Raw genomic sequence first — 16,435 nt, forward strand, 5'->3', positions numbered from 1 at the left:
TGTTCAGGGTCTCTTGCTTTCTTGCTGGAGATCTTTATCTCCTTTCTACATGACAACCTTCCTACCCAATATATAATTGACCTCTTTTTTTGAGATGGTGCCAATTTCTCCTTGCACTGCTGGGGAAATGGAAGATAACCATTATATCTTGGGTTGGGGGATGAATAGTCCTAGAGGCATAACTGACACTTTTTTTTTACTTCATACATGATAGTATTTACACTTTGGGGAAATCAGTTTATTTTAAAATTGTGCTTTCAATAACGTTTAAAGTGCATTAAAAGAAGAGCACCTTTCTGGCTATCTCCATACTGCAAATTTAGAATTGGCAATGAACTAGTGTCCATTGCGCTGTTCTTTTTCTTATAGCAAATGTGGGTCTAGTGGTAAGGCTAGTTTCAAAACATTTATAAAACAGAAGGGCAGATCCTCAGCTGCTGTAAACCTTCACAGCTCTAGCAGTGGGGTGGGATGTGAGGCCCAAGCGGAGCTTTTGTTCCCCAACCCCCACTTCACTACTGCTGTCAGAGGTGGGAGAAATAGTCTCTTCTCTCAGGGGCTGGATCCATCCCTAGGAGTCTGATTATTTTTTTCCCCCTCCATTATTTCATGTTTTTATTTTTGGGTCCAATGAACATGAGGACCTAAGATCCCGGCTGGAACCTTATCCTGCATTCCCCTCCTCTTGCTTTTGAATTCCAATCTTCTAGCAGTGGGGTGGGGGAGATGGGAAAGAATTTCTGCTCTCAGGATTATCTGTACTTAAAATAGTATAGAAAGATCTTCTTTAGTATTCACTATCAGCATTTCCTATGTGTATATTTAGTTTCAGTTCTTCTACACTGTCTTGGGCTTGAAAGTTCCCATATTATTTTGTACGTTGTCTCACATTGAACAAAACTGTGAATTCCTCAAGGCAGTCTTTTCTCTGTAATATGTAGAACACTAGAGATGCATATTACATTCGGCTGCCAGTAATAATAATATAATAAATAATATGGTGGGTCCTTATTTTATGCTTTGCATGTGGAAATCCCATTGGCATCAATGGAATGTCATGCGTGGAGCTTGCACACTCTACAGTATGCATCTTAGAGTTCGACAGTATGGAGTAGAGAACATAAGTATTCCTTATCTTGATCATCTACGAATAATGTGAGGAATAAGATTACAGTTTGATTTCAAAGCCTCTTGATACCATAATACTATTCAAACAGTCTATGTTAAGTGGTGGTGATTTTTATTACAAGGGTCCTTCACAGCTACATGATTCATTTGTTCATTTCACAATATTAAACAAAATTGTTAGCTGAAATCTAATGATGAATGTGTTTGAGTGAACTAACCATATCAGGAATGAGGGTTGTGGCAAATTAACAGAGATTTTGTGTAAAGCCCGGATGTTATTCACTGTAATATTTGTGGGAACAATGTGAGGCCTAAAAAGGAGCATCAGTGGCAAATTTAGGCAATCTTGGGGCAGGGACCCTTGTTCTGTGTTTGTACAGCGCATAGCACAATGGAGTCCTGGTGCATGACTAGGGCTTCTAGGTACTACTGTAATACAAATATATAATAATAATCTCATCATTAGTTCTGAGGCTAATCTTAGATTGCCACAAATGGACAGAACATGTTGTCTTCAGTAGTAAATGCAGAGAGTACAGCCTGTAGAAACTAAAGTTCTGTTTAAAGAAACAAAGATCAATTTAATTTGACCTCTCTCTCTTCCTTTCTCTCTAATGAACGTTACAAAAATGTCCATTTTGTAATGATCCTCCTCCTCTTTCTAATCCAGGTTACCCTTTTTGTATAAAACAAGGAAATTCAACACATTTGCAACTTTTCTCTTGCACGGTGTACTGTCCAAGAAAGTAAACAGCAAACTATTTGATAGCTAACTAGTTTCCTTCCAAACTCTTTTTAAGAGCCAAATCCTGCCTGCCTTACTCACACAGAACTTCCATTGAATTCAGTGGGAACCATGCATACAGCCACTAGGCCTTTCTGTTTTAAGTGTTCAATGTCAGGGGAGAGAGCTTCAATCAAAATACTTTTTCCACAGTAATAGAAATGTTTCACTGTCTTAGCGCCCTAGAATAGAATACAATTTATACTGTACCTCACACCTTATTCCTCATCTCCATAGCATATAATTTTGGAACAGATACAGTGTCAATGGCTCACAGGAGAGGAACTCAATTTCCATTCTCTGGAGGCGTGTTATGCCAAATAACGTTTTTTGTTTTTATGCCCTTTCGTCAGCAGCTCACATTTCCAACCAATAAAACACTATGGAAGGGGTTTGTTCATGACTATCCTTCTGTCAGTTCAATTAATCTGGGATCAACTCACCTTTAACTATTTGTTTCCATTATGAACATCCTCCCTGGCTTTGTCAGTATAATGTTTTTACTTTGAGTCTAAAGGAGCCTGCTAGTCTGAGGATGGTTAATTGTCCTATCTGTCCCATTGATGGATCTCAGGGACTCCCTTTGGAGCTTTCTCTGCCTTTAAGGACTGGGTTTCATTTAATCTCCCTGATTATATACCTCTTTCATAGTGCTGTAAACATTACATGAACTGACATTTCATCTCTCTATAAGATTTTCTGGGCTTAAGCTGATTGATGGACTTCTTTCCCCCTTTGATACACTGCTTTCCCTTTACAGATCGCTATTTATCTTCTCCTCTTGAGAATTTGTCTTATAACTCTGTTTCTTTAATAAGAATTGCGAAAATATTGCTGAGAGAGAGAGAGAGAGAGAGAGACGTCAGTGCTAGCACACAGTAAAGTATTTTAAGCTCCCAAGTATGTGTGGCCACCTCCCCTGGAAGACAGAAAAAATGAATGACCGAAGAGTAGTTGCTGCTTTCAGTTTGAAAAACTGATTTGGCCATTGTGCTATTTTTAATTCTTCATGTTATTGTTTTTAAATGAAATTTTCTATGATCTTTAAGAGGTAATACAGGAAGCTGTTTGGGGCACATTAGAAGACTATGGGGTTATGAGCATTTGATTGCTCATGGGTAGTTCTCAAAAGGTTTGAAGGTCTGATCTGGGTTATAACACCCAGAATTTTTGTTTGCTTATGCAAACTATTCAAGCCTCCTTCTGATTTGCAAGGTTGAGTTGCAAAATCTCAAAAGAATAGTTCTCTTGAGAGTCATATCACTTATTTCTGTTAGGAACATAAATACCATGAGAAAAAAAATAATCTATACGGTAACTCCTCGCTTAACGTTGTAGTTATGTTCCTGAAAAATGCGACTTTAAGCGAAACGATGTTAAGCGAATCCAATTTCCCCATAAGAATTAATGTAAATAGAGGCGGGGGATAGGTTCCGGGGGAAAAAAATTCACCAGACAAAAAACTATATATTATATAGATATACACACAGTATACGCTTTAAACAAACAATTTAATAGTGTTCACAACTATGATGATTGTGAAGCTTGGTTGAGGTGGTGAAGTTAGAGGATGGAAGAGGGAGGGATATTTCCCTGGGAATGCCTTGCTGCTAAATGATGAACTAGCACTTGGCTGAGCCCTCAAGGGTTAACTCATTGTTGTTAATGTAGCCTCTCATCAAGGCAGCACGAACAGGAGGGAGGGGAGACAGCATAGCAGACAGAGACAGGAGGGAGGGGATACAGCATAGCAGATAGAGACAGACACACACCTTGCGTGTGGGAGAGAGAGAGATGCACACTTCCCCTTTAAGTAAGCTGACCCACTCTTAAGTGCATTGTCTTTTTAAGTGGATCAGGAAGTTGAGACAGCAGCTGCTGCCCCAAGCTCTCTCTGTCTCTCTCAGTCCGTGTCCCCTCCCTGCTCTATATGGAGAAGGGGTAAGCGGGGTGCAGGAATGGGGGGAGGGGGACACCCTGACATTAGCTCCCCTCTTCCTCCCCTGCCCAGCAAGCAGGAGTCTCTGGGAGCAGCTCCAAAGCAGAGGGCAGGAGCAGCACATGGCAGTGGGGGGAGGGACAGCTGAACTGCCGATTGACAGCCTGCTGGGCAGCTGCAGCACAGGGAACTTAGGGGAGCGGGGAGCTGATAGGGGGATCTGATAGGGGGCTGCCGGTCCACCCTGGTTATAAGCCCCCATCAGCTAGCTGCAACGGGCTGCTCTTCCTGCAAGCAGTGGACAAAGCAGGTGGCTCCCAAACGACGTTAGAAGGGAGCATTGCACAATTTTAAATGAGCATATTCCCTAATTGATCAGCAACATAACAACAAAACAATGTTAACCAGGATGACTTTAAGTGAGGAGTTACTGTATAAGCATGAAGGCATACACATATAAATGTATTCATACTAAAATACATATAGGTGTGATACTGATGATGGAGGGCAGTAGAGAAAAGACTGTACAGGAAGCCAATGGGATGGGCAGGTGAGCATAGTATCCAAGGTTTTGGAATAATTTAGATGAAGAAAGGGGCTTGAAATGTTGTGCTACATGTACAGAAAATGTGAAAAAATTACATGTGACCCTGCGCTACAAGCAAAAACTAGATCAATGTGGATGCACCACAAGTTCCTGCAAAGGAACTTTGCTGAACCCCATAGTTCACCAACCAAGAGAGGCCACCATTACAAACACCAGCAGCTCAGGAGCACCTATGGCTCACAAGAAGCAGTAGTAGGGGCAGCAGAAGCATCAAGAAACCTCATTGTGGAGAAACTAAATGAATTCTTTGCCTCAGTCTTCACGGCTGAGGATGTTATGGAGATTCCCAAACCTGAGCCATCCTTTGTAGGTGACAAATCTGAGGAATTGTCACAGATTGAAGTGTCACTAGAGGAAGTTTTGGAATTCATTGATAAACTTAACAGTAACAAGTCACCGGGACCAGATGGCATTCACCCAAGAGTTCTGAAATAACTCAAATGTGAAATTGCGGAACTATTAACTATGGTTTGTAACCTGTCCTTTAAATTGGCTTCTGTACCCAATGACTGGAAGATAGCTAATGCAATGCCAATATTTAAAAAGGGCTCTAGAGGTGATCCCAGCAGTTACAGACCGGTAAATCTAATGTCAGTACTGAGCAAATTAGTTGAAACAATAGTAAAGAATAAAATTGTCAGACACATAGAACATAAATTGTTGGGCAAAAGTCAACATGGTTTCTGTAAAGGGAAATCATGTCTTACTAATCTATTAGAGTTCTTTGAAGGGTTCAACAAACATGTGGACAAGGGGGATCCAGTGGACATAGTGTACTTAGATTTCCAGAAAGCCTTTGACAAGGTCCCTCACCAAAGGCTCTTACATAACTTGAGTTGTCATGGGATAAGAGGGAAGAGCCTTTCATGGATTGAGAACTGGTTAAAAGACAGGGAACAAAGGGTAGGAATAAATGGTAAATTTTCAGAATGGAGCGGGGTAACTAGTGGTGTTCCCCAAGGGTCAGTCACAGGACCAATCCTATTCAACTTATACATAAATGATCTGGAGACGGGTAAACAGTGAGGTGGCAAAGTTTGTAGATGATACTAAACTGCTCAAGATAGTTAAGACCAAAGCAGACTATGAAGAACTTCAAAAAGATCTCACAGAACTAAGTGATAGAGCAATAAAATGGCAAATGAAATTTAATGTGGATAAATGTAAAATAATGCACATTGGATAAAATAACCCCAACTATACATACAATATGATGGGGGCTAATTTAGCTACAACTAATCAGGAAAGAGATCTTGGAATCATCGTGGATAGTTCTCTGAAGACGTTCACGCAGTGTGCAGCGGCAGTCAAAAAAACAGACAGGATGTTAGGAATCATTAAAAAGGAGATAGAGAATAAGACGGAGAATATCTTATTGCCCTTATATAAATCCATGGTATGCCCACATCTTGAATACTGCGTACAGATGTGGTCTCCGCATCTAAAAAAAGATATACTGGCATTAGAAAAGATTCAGAGAAGGGCAACTAAAATGATTAGGGGTTTGGAACAGGTGCATATGAGGAGAGATTAAAGAGGCTAGGACTTTTCAACTTGGAAAAAACGAGACTAAGGGAGGATATGATAGAGCTATATAAAATCATGAGTGGTGTCGAGAAAGTGAATAAGGAAAAGTTATTTACTTGTTCCCATAATATAAGAACTAGGGGCCACCAAATGAAATTAATGGGCAGCAGGTTTAAAACAAATAAAAGGAAGTTCTTCTTCACACAATGCACAGTCAACCTATGGAACTCCTTTCCTGAGGAGGTTGTGAAGGCTAGGACTATAACAAGGTTTAAAAGAGAACTAGATAAATTCATGGAGGTTAAATCCATTAATGGTTTTTAGCCAGGATGGGTAAGGAATGGTGTCCCTAGCCACTGTTTGTCAGAGGGTGGAGATGGATGGCAGGAGAGGGATCACTTGATCATTACCTGTTAGGTTCATTCCCTCTGGGACACCTGGTATTGGTCACTGTTGGTAGACAGGATACTGGGCTGGATGGACCTTTGGTCTGACCCAATATGGCCATTCTTATGTTCTTATGTTCTCAAGCAATTCCCCAGAAGACTCCTCCCCCATTCTTTATGATGTTTAGTCAAAGTTTTACTGTGTGTTATGTACTGTACACAAACAGTCACAGCATCACACACACACACAGGTAAGCTGGGTTTTGCCTCAGTAGAGAATCAGAGATGTTTCAGAGAATAAAGTGAGTTTCCATGTCAGATTGTATGTATTGTGACAGACCCAGACCAGTGGGGTACAGGAGTCTGGTAGAGGGCAAATATACTGGTCACTGGATGAGTAGTTTTCTGTTCCCTGAGTGACCAGAGCAGGGGCTGCACTAGAGTAATCAGGAACCTGCTAGAACCAGTTAAGGCAGGCAGGCTAATTAGGACACCTGGAGCCAATTAAGAAGAAGCTGCTAGAATCAATCAAGGCAGGCTAATCAGGGCACCTGGGTTTTAAAAAGGAGCTCACTTCAGTTTGTGGTGCGAGTGTGAGAAGCTGGGAGCAAGAGGCGCAAGGAGCTGAGAGTGAGAGGGTGTGCTGCTGGAGGACTGAGGAGCACAAGCGTTATCAGACACCAGGAGGAAGGTCCTGTGGTGAGAATAAGGAAGGTGTTTGGAGGAGGCCATGGGGAAATAGCCCAGGGAGTTGTAGCTGTCATGCAGCTGTTACAGGAGGCACTATAGACAGCAGTCCACAGGGCCCTGGGCTGGAACCCGGAGTAGAGGGCAGGCCCGGGTTCCCCCCAAACCTCCCAATTGACCTGGACTGTGGGTTCTTCCAGAGGGGAAGGCCTCTGGGCTGTTCCCCAACCCACATGGTGAATCTCTGAGGCAAGAAAATCCGCCAATAAGTGCAGGACCCACCAAGATAGAGGAGGAACTTTGTCACAGTATAAATGATGAAACCAAAATAATGGGGACTACAAGGACAAATGGAGGCCCTCTTATACCACCCAAAGTGATTTTAATATATAATGGAGTTCTTACTGCAGGCTACTATTCAGTTACTACACATAGAAAATGGAGGAATTGACATGGGATGAAGTGAGGTAGTGTTGCCTGTGGATTCACTTCATAGAGGGATACAAAATATTTTCAACTTTCCTAGTTTCCCCATCTCTTTTACCCTCTGAAATAATTCTAGCATTACAAGGTGAGATGGGGAGAGGAGAAATACAAACTCTAGCATTACTGAATGGAAACTATATAGGAGTGTGCCGTACATCACTCCCGCGTACTTAAACCAAAATATCAGTGCAACAATACCCTATTTTCTTGCGCCTTAGTAGGCCATCCAATAGACCCTTCTCCCGATTTCCCCCGTCCCCCAGCTACGGTTGTCTTTTTGGAGAGTATCACTGGTGACCAAGGATCCCAAGCTAGTGGCTTTAGTAAACCTCATATCTGCTCCTACTCCAGCATATCTTCTTGCTTCCTCTCACACAAGCTTGAGGAAACAAGAGAAAATAGCTTCTGTTGATCCTTTCAAGCACACAGAATAGAGCTCAGCCAATCAAGCTTGAAGAAATGTCATGTGACTTCATTCGTGTGTTGATACCCAAACAACCCGGCTTGAAACGCTAAACACTTAACTGAAAACACTGCCATGCCTAACTTCAACTAAATACTCACTGACGAAGCGTTTTGCACAGAAGCTCTTCAGTCTCAGAAAGTGTGTTTAGTTTCTCAACAAATGTTTCACACGGCTCTCAAGCTGTCATAGTGCATGTGGTCAAAATTAGTGATATGGAGTAGTATATCCGTTAATTTGATCCCTATTTTTAGAGTTCCCACTTTCTTTCTATTGATGAAGAGGTGTTGAATACTAATGAGGGATATTTGCTCTAACCCAAACAGTCATTACCAGGTAATGAATAACCAATCTGCATGTACTTGGTTCTTTAGCACAGGGATCATATTTACGTCATGTGTATACAGTGGCTAGTACAATGGAGCTTTGATTCTGCATGGGGTTGCAATATGAATAATAATAAAGAAAAATGTGGGCTCTTTTATGACTGTATAAAAAAGAACTATCATCTATCTGAATTTCTTTGATCTTTGAAATTGGACTGACAATCTCATAAAACAGGGCTTCCATTAATTTTTGCTCCTGGTGGATCTGGAAATACAATGAAATCTTTATAATATACTTTGTACATTTTAGACAAATCCCTTTCTTAAGATGCTACCACAGATTATTCTGAAGTATACTGTGTACATTTCTGCTCCACTGTTATTGGAAGACCTTACTCTCTGTTAAAACAATTTTTATCACTCTTTTGATTAACACACTGCATTGTATTGATAACACTTTTCCAGATGTTTTTGGAACTTGTAATTCAGGCTGAAATTCGAAATGTAGAAGAACATGAAAATGAAAAATAATAGGGGTAAAAGTTGTCCACATTTTTCTGAAACTCTAAAAGGTTTGAGTACAGTTTGATATCGGAGTGAAGATTTTCAGTGGGTCTTAGTTAATACAGGAAGGTTTACACAGTTCTAGTACTCACCCAAGTATAAATTTAGGCCACAATCCTGCAAACACTTATGCACTTGCTTAACTATATTGCCACAAGTAATCCAATTTAGGGGTCTTAAAGCTGAAAATCCACACATTGTAAGAAACCCATTTAAGAACACAGCTTTAGTGGTTTGAATCTGAAGAATACTTACTCATATCTGATGATTTTATAGTAAAGTAGTAAATATACTTGCCATTTCATTCTCTTTTTAGGAATGCAATGCTCTGAAACAAAAATGACCAATTTGTTCAGTCCATCTCACAGTATTCTACTGTCCATCACCTTGTGAGCTGCTGGCTACCTTTTGCTGGACATGACAGTATCTGTATAAATCAACATCAACTGCACAATTCAGAACATCATATAATACCTCCATAGTGTGGTGGAGGACCACAAAGCAAAACCACTCCTTGTCCTTCTCTGACTGAGACGGTGCTTCTTGTTTTGGTTTCAAAATTTCCAAGATCTTGAACAAAAGAAAACAAAAAACAAATATTAACTGTCAGATTTATTTAGATGCAAATTATGGGTCCAACTTTGCAATCCTTACTCTGACAAAAAATCTAATTGAAATTAAACGAGCCAGGCCTTTTATTGCAATATTATAATAAAACTTCTATCTGCATACATGCTCATATACCATGTCAGACCAGTGGTCTCCCTAATCTAGTACCCTGTTTCTGAGATTGTCCAGTACCAGGTGCTTCAGGTGGAGGTGCTAAAATCCTTGAGGTGCGTGATTATAGAATAACCTGTTCATAGGGAAGTTACTTCCCAACTCCCATCATTTTGTAATACGTTATATTCCCCTTTGCAAGCTCATTCAGCATTATTTGATGACTCTATAGCACCACTTTTGGATACTGAACACAAAAAATAAGCTTGTCTTGGCCTTTTTTTTTTTGTATATTTCAAATTTACAAGTCTTTCATATCAGTAGAGAAAAAGCCTATTTTTTCTAATAATGTTTTTTCATTTAATTATTAGGTGGACAGTAACTTTAGCATTTACTTTAGTACGTATAGGAGAATCTGTACTGAAATGCCTATGCAGGCAGACCTTTTTTAAAGGAATCTGATCAGTATAGTCCTGATCCAAACCCCACTGAAGTCAGGGGTAATCTCTCTGTTAATCTCAATGGGCTTTGCATTTGGACCTATAAGAGCAAATGAAGAGCTTTACAGGAGACAAATAAATGGACACTAGGAGATTCATTATGGTAGTATAACCTACCCCTAAATGTAATTTCTATGGCTAATTGTCAGTTTCTTTTAACTGAAGCTATAAATATACATCAAGAAAAGAATCTACCCTTCTGTTTCATTGCTTATTAAAAAGGTGCGGATAATAAGTTTCTCAGTGTGGTTCCCGGTTAATAATGTGACTCTAATTCAAAAGATAACATAGCAGATGTATCTTCCAAAAAACTCCACCGAAGCCAATGGTTTTCTTTTTGTTCCAAAAGCTCTAATTTAAAATGCTGAGATTCATTACTTTTATGTCAGAGTGCCTTATGGCAGGAGCTGTATCAAATGCTATTTTTTTTCCCATTCAAACTGTGTTTTAATAAAATATAACAGGATATATCATCTCCTTCCTAGAGCTGTCTATCCCATATAATTTCACATATTGTTTGCTTTATTTATCTTACCACAAGGGTTTTATGTTCACACTCTGAAAAGTACCTTTAGGTCCAGTTAGGCATGGAAATTTAGACCTGTAGATAGTGTCATGCAAATCAAATTTATAATCTACAAGAAATCAGGTAAATAATAACTGTGTTTGCTTTTTTCCCCTATGAGCTAAACCTTTTTTTTTTTTTTTTTTCATTTTATTTTTTTTAGAGCTGCACAGGGAGATAGATGTGTCAGAGGACTTTGTTAATGGGGCTGTTAAATGTCAGGGTTAATTCAGGTCATTTGTATCCAGTGACAGTCAACTGTTTCTCACTGTGATAAATAATCAGATTATTTTGTGGCTAAATTAGCTCAGATTTGGCCCAGGCTGTCTGCTCCTGCAGTCACCTTTGTTTTGAATTTTTGCCAATGTCACTTGCTGATATGCTGGTGGTGATAGGGAAGTTTTCTGTTATGACCTGCAGATTGAATCCATGTCCTTCTTGGCTAGTGAAGGCCATCAGAAAGTTGCTGGCGATATTGTTGGAAATTTTTTCCATGAGCTGTCTCTGGTAGGGGGACATACAATTTTCTTTGAAAGAGATGATTATAAGAGCCTTCCCAGACAATGACAGTCTCTTAAAGATATCTTCGTTTTTTTTTTTTTTACCTTTCTTTTGCTGAGAAGGATAATCAAGAAGGCTCTGGTGGAACTGGTCGAGAATCTAATGGAGTTCTCAGGTTTTACCATAGCCACTTTGGCTTTAAGCAATGCTATAACATGGAGACGATGCTGATTGTGGTGGTCAGCAGGCGAAGAAGATCACATGTCTGTGCTGCTTCTTTTGTATTTGTCAGCTGCTTGTGATAGCACTAACCCTGTGGAGTTCTTTGACACGTTTGTGGACTTTAAAATGAGGAAGTGGAGTCACACTTGAATGGCTCTGTTCTTTTCTTTTTGAGAAGATGTAGAAGGTAATAGTGACCAATTGTTCAACTTCCCTTTGGGCTCTCACACTGGTGATTCCACAGGATTGGACAGTTCCCAGTGTGTGTAGGGGATCATTATATAGCTAGCTAGAATTCATGAACTATGATGTCATCAATATGCAATACCCTCTAGTTCTATATGTCAGTCTCTTCAATCCCACCTGCTGTCAAGCGTCTTGCCTAACATCTAATTATGAGGTTAAGGATGAGACCAAGCTGGTGCAGATAAAAATGAGGTAATACCTAGTGGACAACCAGAAGAAATGGAGGAGTCTACATCTGTGCTTACCATTTATTACACAACTTTGCAACTTGGGGCTCTTCCAGTGTTTCCCCTAAGGAACGTATTGTATTTGTGTTTTCAAATCTGTACTCACTGTTGGCTGATTTGGGTGGGGGGAGATTCAAAGTGCTGTTTTTTATCTAGAAAGTTCTGTTTGAGACCTTGCTTTCTCAAAGAATACTTTTTTCTTCATGTGGTTCAACAGCAATTTGATCAGCTGAGTCACTACCTGGACAGGCTCAGCTCTTGCTTATCAATACCCGAATTCGCTCCCCTTTAGATGAACCTTACACAACTGACTTTATTTTTTTCCTCCTCTCCCTCTTCTTGTATATTGGTCTCCTGTGCAAATATTGTCTATTCAGAGGTGGATGAATTGAATTAGGGAGCTGCAACACCTCATGACACTTTCTACACTCTGTTATGGTGACAATTGAAGGTATCTGTCAATGCATTGGAAAAACATTTGTAAGATATATGATGTCCCTTTAATTTCCTGCCTGCTAGTTTTCTGGGTTGGAGTCTAACGGCATGTCTTCACTACCCGCCGGATCGGCGGGTAGCAATCAATCTATTGGGGATCGACTTATCGCATCTAGTGAAGACGCAATAAAATCGATCCCCGATGGCTCTGCTGTCGACTCCGGAAATCCACCGCGGCAAGAGGCGGAAGCGGAGTCGACGGCGGTGCGGCAGCAGTCGACTCGCCGCCGTCCTCATAGCCAGGTAAGTCGACCTAAAATACGCAACTTCAGCTACGCTATTCACGTAGCTGAAGTTGCGTATCTTAGGTCGACCCTCCGCCCCCCCCCCCCCCGTAGTGTAGACCTAGCCTAAGTATTCTATGGGGGGGAAAGACAAAAAGGAAAGGAGCATATAGTATGTTGTATTCACTACCATAAACAGAAAGGAAACCAAGAATGGCATGATTCTGTATGCCTCACTCAAACTTAACAGATACTTATAGTTTTATTTATTTGGTGTAATATCTAAACACCCAGTCTTTTAAACCTTTTATAAACATGTCTACATACTTGTTCTGAAAAGTTAGTACAATATAAATGAAGGAAGTAATAATAGAGTCATTGGATTATGCCTGTTCCCTTTTCTCCAAGGTGTCAACAATTTGCTACAGAACCTTATCAATTCACTACCCATCTTCTTGGGAAGGGAGATTAGTAGGTGCATAGCACCCACTTACACCTGGACCCAAAGTCAGGCAATGGCATGAAAGAACACATAGGCCTTAGTGGTGACTTGGTTGATATAGGCATAAGTGCCTCATAGAGTACTGTGTGCTTATTAGAACATAGGAAAAAATCAAGTCGCATAAGGTCTTTCCCAACACTGCTATGAAGATATTGGTGATGACATGTGAAGGCTGCTGTGAAAAACTAGTGTTTAGAATGTGTGTAAACACCTCTAGGAAGTGGTTTTGTGAGGGTTGGATAGAACCTCATAAGAACAATGCCACAGACTTTAAATGTCACCATAACATCTGGAGATCGTTTAGGCCTGAATATTCCAAATTTCAGAGTTTAGGGTTTAGGAGAAGAGACCCAATTACAATGTGGGGGAAAAAACCTCTCGTCGTCTTCAATAAAAGAAGGATCAGAAACCCTCACAAAGTTTCAAGCCTGCACAACATTTTCAAAAGACAAGCCTGGGAGCTTAACTCTGCTAGACAGTAAAAAACATGGACTGAACAGAGACACTGGATTTATGGCTTATTAGAACAATCTGTAACCCACTAATCCCCCTTTTTGTCCTATGGCTGCAGAAGTGTTAGTGGGCCACTCTACCTTGAATAGCGTATGTGCTAACTACTTATGTTAAACAATCTGTTCCACCTCCCAGGTCACTGGGAGTTCCTTTCCCAGGCCTGAAGAAGAGCTGTGTGTGTCTTGAGAGTTTGTCTCTCTCACCAACAGAAGTTGGTCCAATAAAAGATATTATCTCACCTGCCTTGTCTCGCTAATATTATGGAACCAACACAGCTACAACTACAAAGTTTCAAACTGTCAGATTACCTCAGGGATGAAATAAACCAAACCTTTTGAGGTTTATGCATTAGTAATAAAAACCAGCAGAAATCCCTCTCCTGAGCACATTCTTTCCTCCCTTTTGCTACTGTAGCACAGAGAAGACAAGGCTTTATTTTTTTCATAAAACAGAATAAAATAAAACAAAACACCCTGAAAAATGTACATAGTTTAGTCAATGGCTTCCAATCCCCTTCCAGTACTGTAAATCGTAGATTCACATTTTTGCTAAGAACAAGATTCTGCTGGTAAAAGAAGCTTTGGGGGGGGGGGGGGGGGAGAGCAATACTGTGAAGAATGTTTTCACAAAGATGCAAAATTAACCAAGTTTGCACTGCTGTTCTTAGATCTCTGCCAGTAATATTACACATCAATCTGGACATAAGGCCCATGGGGAAAAAATGGTTGGTGCTGAGCACCCACTGGCAGCCCCCCTATCGGCTTCCCCCCCCAGCACCTCCCACCCACTGGCGGGCCACACGGATCAGCACCTCCCCCTCCCTCCTCGCGCCTCCCGCTCACTGCAATCAGCTGTTTCGCAGCGTTCAGGAGCCTCTGGGTGGGGGGGAGGGGAGAGGAGCGAGGGTGGAACTGGACAGGAAAAGGTGGGGCGGGGTGGAGCAGGGGCAGGAAGAGGAGGGGTGTGGGTCGAGCAGGACGAGAAGAGGCAGGGCGTGGGTGGGGCCTTGGGAGAAGGTGTGGGGCGGGGCCAGTGGTCAAGCACCCCTCCCCCCTGGCACTTTGAAAAGTCGGCGCCTGTGACTTTGGAAATTGATTCATTTGCTAGAAAGCAGGAGACTGTAAGGAGAAACTTTCATCTGGTGGGGCTACAGTAATCTGTCTTGCATCCACCCTCTACCTTTCCTTAAGAAATTGATTTCCCCTTGTTTTTCATTTAAAATCACAGACTCCACCACTGATTAAAATATCAATAGTGCAACAGTGATGGGTTTTTTTTAAGTCCCAGAAACTCCTTTGTTTCCCAATTAGTAGGACTAATTTTGATGTGGTAAGAAATTATCTTCCGTACCTGATCTACAAGTGATGTGCCAAAATCCCTGTGCAGGAATCTTGCCTATTTCACTGGCATTACTGGCAGTATACTGTAGGTCAGATTTACCAAAGTGTGCAGCACTCACCACAGTTGGGGACAGGTTTTCAAAAGAATTTAATTTCCATTTGGTTACCTAAAGGAAGTGGCCAGATCATTTAGAGGTGCTCAGCACCTCCCGTTAAAACCAATGGACACTTAGTGAGTGCTTAATAGAATTAGTCAAAAAAAAAAAAATCTGCTTAAACTGTTTTCTAATGGAAAATTGGTTAAATGACCCTTTTTTGAAAAAAAAAACCCACCCCTGCTCTCTGCAGAAAATACTAAATTTTCATAAAAACCCCTAGAATCCCTGGAAAATGAGGGGGGAAATATTGATAAATGCCTCATGGGATTTGTAGCTCAGGTGCCTCATTCTTCTCTATGGGCCAGTTTCCTCAACCAGTCTACACCTCCTATGATGCATAGCAGCCAGGGACTCCCATGATGCACTGTGACAACAGGAGACTGGGAGGTATAGTCTAGCCAGGGAACCCAGCCCATGGAAAAGAACGGCGGCATGAGGCACCTGAACCACAACTCCCATGAGCCAGCACAGCTGTGTTTCCTAATCCAACATTTTGGCTGAATATGTTCAATTTTTGGCCAAAAGTTTTTGTTTTTTTAGTTTTTCCATGTAAAAACAAATGTATTTTAGTTTTTGTCACTTTTTTCTGAGGATACCTCCCTCCTCAACCACCCAATTTTCCAATCAGCTCTAGAGTTGAACTGTTTTGAAAGTCTGCCTACTGATATAAGTGACTAAATGTAAGCTGTTTGGTGTTGAACTCCTTTGAAAATCTGACTCAACATGAACATTTACAGTAACAGCAGCAGAACCACACTGCCTTCTTTGTTATTGTGTTACCTAGCATAACTTTATAACATAACATGACATAACCTAATAAAACATAATGTTGCCTGTCAAGAACAGCATTAAATAAGATAGCAAAGATCAGGTGTTTGGCATGTATTTAGATTGCTAATATGCATTTAGGAATAGTGTGGATATGTAACAGATGGTATATTTTGCTAACTATAGAGTTTCTGCAGAAATCTATAAATAAGTTATTACCTATTTCTCTATAATGCCTTCCATTCTTTGCCTGCATTTCTCTCCCTTTGTGAATAATGAGTTGCCACAAACTGCATTGTACTATGAGCTGCAAGTCAAAAAAATAATCCCCCTTTCAGAACTGTGTGTGCTGGCAGATTACTATTGGTATGGCACAATTAATCAGTCAAATGTAATAATGAGGTCCTGTAGACAAAGAAAACACTCAGGTGAATAAGTGATTCTTCACAGTGAAGTGTGGAAATATATGGACTCAGCTGTGTGTGGCAGCAAGTCATCATCTTCAGTAGGGAACATTTGCAGACCTCAGCAAGAGAGATATATGCTTAGAGCAGGAA

At 40.7% G+C, this 16,435-nt stretch overlaps 1 protein-coding gene across 1 annotated transcript in view; it reads right to left on the bottom strand.

Annotated features, from left to right (window-relative positions):
* The window catches only part of LOC135881945 (contactin-6-like), a 142,343-nt gene that overhangs the window by 94,830 nt on the left and 31,078 nt on the right, over window positions 1–16,435 (bottom strand). The window contains exon 3 of the mRNA XM_065408715.1: window positions 9,372–9,467. Within this exon, the coding sequence (XP_065264787.1) occupies window positions 9,372–9,467 (96 nt within the window). The remainder of the gene's footprint in view (window positions 1–9,371; window positions 9,468–16,435) is intronic.

The sequence above is a fragment of the Emys orbicularis genome, chromosome 7 (assembly GCF_028017835.1).
Source record: "Emys orbicularis isolate rEmyOrb1 chromosome 7, rEmyOrb1.hap1, whole genome shotgun sequence".
Classification (NCBI taxonomy): Eukaryota; Metazoa; Chordata; order Testudines; family Emydidae; genus Emys; species Emys orbicularis.